The sequence below is a fragment of the Oreochromis aureus genome, linkage group 15 (assembly GCF_013358895.1).
Source record: "Oreochromis aureus strain Israel breed Guangdong linkage group 15, ZZ_aureus, whole genome shotgun sequence".
Taxonomy (NCBI): domain Eukaryota; kingdom Metazoa; phylum Chordata; class Actinopteri; order Cichliformes; family Cichlidae; genus Oreochromis; species Oreochromis aureus.
In genome coordinates, this window is record NC_052956.1 from 15,125,171 (window position 1) to 15,129,834 (window position 4,664).

The 4,664-nt window shown below is 41.6% G+C and overlaps 1 protein-coding gene across 1 annotated transcript; it reads left to right on the plus strand.

Annotated features, from left to right (window-relative positions):
• The first annotated feature begins 207 nt into the window (after nt 1-207).
• On the plus strand, nt 208-1,152 carry tmem121ab (transmembrane protein 121Ab). The gene has a single exon (XM_031730246.1). The coding sequence runs from the start codon at nt 208-210 to the stop codon at nt 1,150-1,152; it is 945 nt and encodes a 314-aa protein (XP_031586106.1).
• Nucleotides 1,153-4,664: the final 3,512 nt, after the last annotated feature.

Here is a 4,664-nt window from a genome sequence, read left to right on the forward strand (position 1 = left end):
CGTCCTCTATGGACTATTAGTGCAGTGACTTATTTTATTATGAAATAAACTGTAGCTGGACATCTGCTCCTGTGCACACAACATCTGTCAGAGCACCTTAAATACCATTTTCCCCCCTCCAGCCTTAAAGGTTTGGAGTGTCCAGACTACTTTATTTTTATTTTCACAAGCTGTGGCCTGACAGTGAGAGCCAAGAGGTGCCCCGCCATGGTGTTGCCACCCCCAGACAAACGCCACGTTTGCCTGACCACCATCGTCATCATGACCAGCATGGCCTTCATGGATGCCTACCTGGTGGAGCAGAACCAGGGTCCCAGGAAAATCGGTGTGTGCATAATAGTGCTAGTCGGGGATGTGTGCTTCCTCATAGTGCTACGATATGTGGCAGTTTGGGTCGGTGCTGAGGTGCGCACCGCCCGACGAGGATACGCCATGATCCTGTGGTTTCTGTACATCTTTGTGCTGGAGATCAAACTCTACTTTGTCTTCCAGAATTGCAAGGCTGACAGGAAAAGTCTGGAGACAGTAGCACGGAAAGCATTGACGTTACTATTATCCGTGTGTGTGCCTGGGTTATACTTAGTTTTAGTGGCTCTGGATAGCATGGAATATGTGAGAACTTTCCGGAAGAAGGAGGACATGAGGAGTCGTCTCTTCTGGGTGGCTCTGGATCTTCTGGACCTGCTGGATATCCAAGCTAACCTGTGGGAGCCCCAGCGGACAGGCCTGCCCATATGGGCTGAGGGCCTGATGTTCTTCTACTGCTACATCCTGCTGCTTATTCTTCCCTGTGTGTCGCTCAGTGAAATCAGCATGCAGGGGGAGCACATGTCACCCCAGAAAATGATGCTGTACCCAGTCCTAAGTCTGGTCACCATAAACGTGGTCACTATCCTCATACGTGGTGTAAACATGGTGTTGTTTCAGGACAGTCGGGTCTCCACAATCTTCGTCGGCAAGAACGTGGTGGCCATCGCGACCAAGGCCTCCACTTTCCTGGAGTATCGCAGACAGGTGAAAGAGTTCCCCCACCCACAGAATGCAATGGCACTAGAGCTGCAGCAGAACTCAGTCAGCCACACACAGCCACTGCCCAATGCCACCAGTTTGCCACACGAACCCTCACCGGCGCAGGATGTTATCGACACATGACCGCCAGCGCTAGACTCAGCAACAGTACAAAATAAGTGAAAGCTCTAGGAGTGGAGGACAGAGAATAGAGAAATCAGCTGCATGACAGGATGATATTCTGCTCTTGTCAAGCCCACACGAACTGCTGTGAAACCATAAAAGAGATTTCTAGCATCACCTGCCTGTCAGAATACACTGTAAACCTACACTTGACTGAGTGCAGCGAGCAGACTTTTCAAGTCAAAACAAAAGTTTTTATCGTGCTGTTGTGTTTTTAATTGTCTCAAATGTTTTAAAAGTTCAAACTTTAGAGACAATCTCCACAGTGCTCTGACCAGTGACATTAAGTCGTGTAAAATGGACAGCTGGTTCCCCTTCAGTGAGTATCTTGCATTTTTTTTTAAAGGTCACTTTTATGACAGCGCATCTGTGGCATTTCCTTTGAATTCCAGCACCAAAGGACATACCACTCAGCGTGAAGCACTGATGGAAAAGAGGAGCAGAGAGTGACAAGGGTCATTCATGAGAGGCTATCTGCTCTGGCTATCTGTGCTAGAGCAAGGTTGATGGCTTCTATGTTTGGGTCTGCTGAGGAAGGTTCTCTGTGGGAAATGCTACAGACCAAAAGTCTGATCAAAGCACCGGTGCAAATCACTATACCATCCACTGCAGGCATCCCAGAGTGCGTTAAAGTGAAACGATATGTGTTTGTGTGCATGCGTGCACGCGAGAGTGTGTAAGTCTGAAGGGCTTGCGTGTTGACCACAGGAGGTTTAGCCTATTTCAAGTTGTTTTGGAGCAGATGAAAGTGTTTGATGGGTGTGACGAACTGCAAATGAAACAAAAACATGTAGATGTCAGAAGCGAAATAAGACGATGGGGCAAAGATACTCCTTGATTCCTGTACTGTACATTCCTTTAAAACTATCTCAAGCCTTGAGAATCCCAAGTATGCCTCACAAGAGAATTGACAGACATAAAGAAATAAAATAACACAGAAAAAAGACATTTCAGATGTTATTCAGTTCCTTATTATTATTATTATTATTATTATTATTATTATTATTATTATTATTATGTACATTCTTTACATGTTGGAGGCCAATGATGTTTTAATAAAAGTAGAAATTAATAATAACAAGATGGTGGTTTCTTTTTTCGGTGCTGAGTTTAATTAAATAAATAGTTTTTTTTATTCGGTTAAGGATTATTTGGTGCTTGTGTTATATTTTGAGAGCAACAGCTTCCTAACACCAACATATTTTTGCACAAAACAATCCGCACAGCACATAAATATTTAGACTATGCAGCCTTTTTCTGGCATCCTGGAGCATTTTGTCCCTAAGGCTACCAATTTGGGGGAATGCAATCAATGAATTTATTCTCAAAATGTGATAATAATGTATGAACCTTTTCTCGGTTTCGCTCTTTTCCTCCCAGTTCTCATTATCACCTTCCAGGTTTTTTTTGTTTTGTTTTGTTCTATTACCAGTTATCACCTCTGTATTGACCGGATATCACTTATCAAACAAAACTTTTTTCAGCCAATGAGAAGCCTTCATGTCTCCATAGAGACTTGTATCAAAGGATCTGGGTGTTTCAGAAGAAGGTGGAGAGGTCAGCCACATGAGGAGTTTCATTTTTTACCGTCATCAGGTCATCTAAGGTTAACTGCTGATCTCAGCTCAAAGGGACACACTCTCAGACGCTGAGTGGCCCAACTCAATTAACGATAACTGTCATCCGCAGAGTCGCAAAGAGACTGAATGGCGTTTTCTTTTTACAGTTTTCAGAAAAAAGGTGAGAGGCTGCGTAAAATGTTAATAAAAAGGAATACACGGTTGTGCAAAGTACTTAAACCCCATATTTAATTGAAGGCAACATGCTGAAAATGTTGAAACTAAGAAATCTTACTGCTCTCTGATTTTTAATTTTATGCCAGTAAAAAAGTCAGTGCAAGGACATGTTTGCCACTGTGTTGCATCACCTCTTCTGCTAACAACACTCTGTAAGCGTCTGGGAACTGAGGAAACCGATTGCTATAGTTTTTAAAAGCAAAATGGTTTCCCATTCTTGCTTGATGTCGAATTTCAGCCACTTCTTTTGTCGTATTGTTTCATTTCATGATGCATAATAGATTTTTTTTTAATTAAAAAAAACATACTTATTCCATACCCGGTTCTCAAATTGTCCTTTGCACAGGTAGTACTATTTTAATAAAGCTAAATCAGATTGAAATAACTGCAAAGACCAAGATAAATATTTTTATTGGTGGTATTTAAGCTTAATTACAGCTTAATTCAAAATGGCCTTGGCTAAAATGCCAATTTGAAATTACTATTTGCTAGCAAGGACACACACCACAAACATGAATTAAAAGCAGTTATTGATAATGAAGCAACAAGGTCAAAGGCTGCGATTTGGGCAAAGCCTCACTGGGGATTGACGGGACCTTTGAGAGAAGGTAGAGAAAAAAGCAGGGAAGGTGCGGCACAGAAACAAGAACACAGGGGTGTTTTGCACAAGCAGCAATTACAGGCGTATGAAATTCAGATAAATTATCTGTGGAAAGATGTAATTTGCTTTGCCTGTTGCATTACTACAAATCCCTTGCAAAGCAGCGGTAATAATTCCCAAACTCAGGTAAAATGTGCTTGCTTTGCAAATTGGTACAAGTTGTGGTGTATGTGCTTGCATACTGACTAGGGCCTTGTTTTTGCAAAATATACAAAACACACAAAAAGGCAGTTTTCCAACTACTGTATGAAAAAAAAAGCTAAAGCTATTTGCAGAAGTGCTTAATTACTTTCCGATTTCCTGTGTTGTTACTATAGATTCATTACTTAATACAGAACGCAGGGTCGGTATGTGACTTATGGTATTAGTTGCAAACTGACAGTCTCTTCTCATGGATTCTCCTCTGTAGAAACATATTGATTGTTCTTGCTGGTAGAGTATGAAATATTTCTGAGACGTGGAGCACATCCACTTCATTCTGGTTGTCTGTTTTCTGTTCAGCTCCTGTCTTACTAGTCTGCATTATTAAGGCTGACAAATAAATGTTTACTTTGACATGGTGCATTATAGCTGTTATTGACGGGCCATTTCTTAATCTAATGGATCAGGTGACCCTGAAGCATCTGTTGGTTTTGGTGCTACTGGCTCAGGCTGCTGGGGGACCTCCCATCATGCATTGAGCAGTTCTCCTTCACTCTCCATGTATTTATGTGCCACTGTTGCATATCAGTAACTTTGTGATTCCTGTCTTGTAGTTTGTACTGTTTGTTCTGTTATGCACATCTGTGCTTTTTTCACACAGCAAATTGTTGTGGAAAATTGCTACCCTCCATGGGCCTGAAAGTGCTGAAAGATACTTCCTGTTAAGAGAGATTTTTCTCAGCAGTTTAGTCAAGTGTTTACTTATATGGAGTCATTAGAATTCCTTCTTCAGCATTTTAGGGTGTTTATGTAAAAATATAGCACAGCTTGAGTGACTGCACATTATCTTTAGATTAACTACATCTCCCACTGTT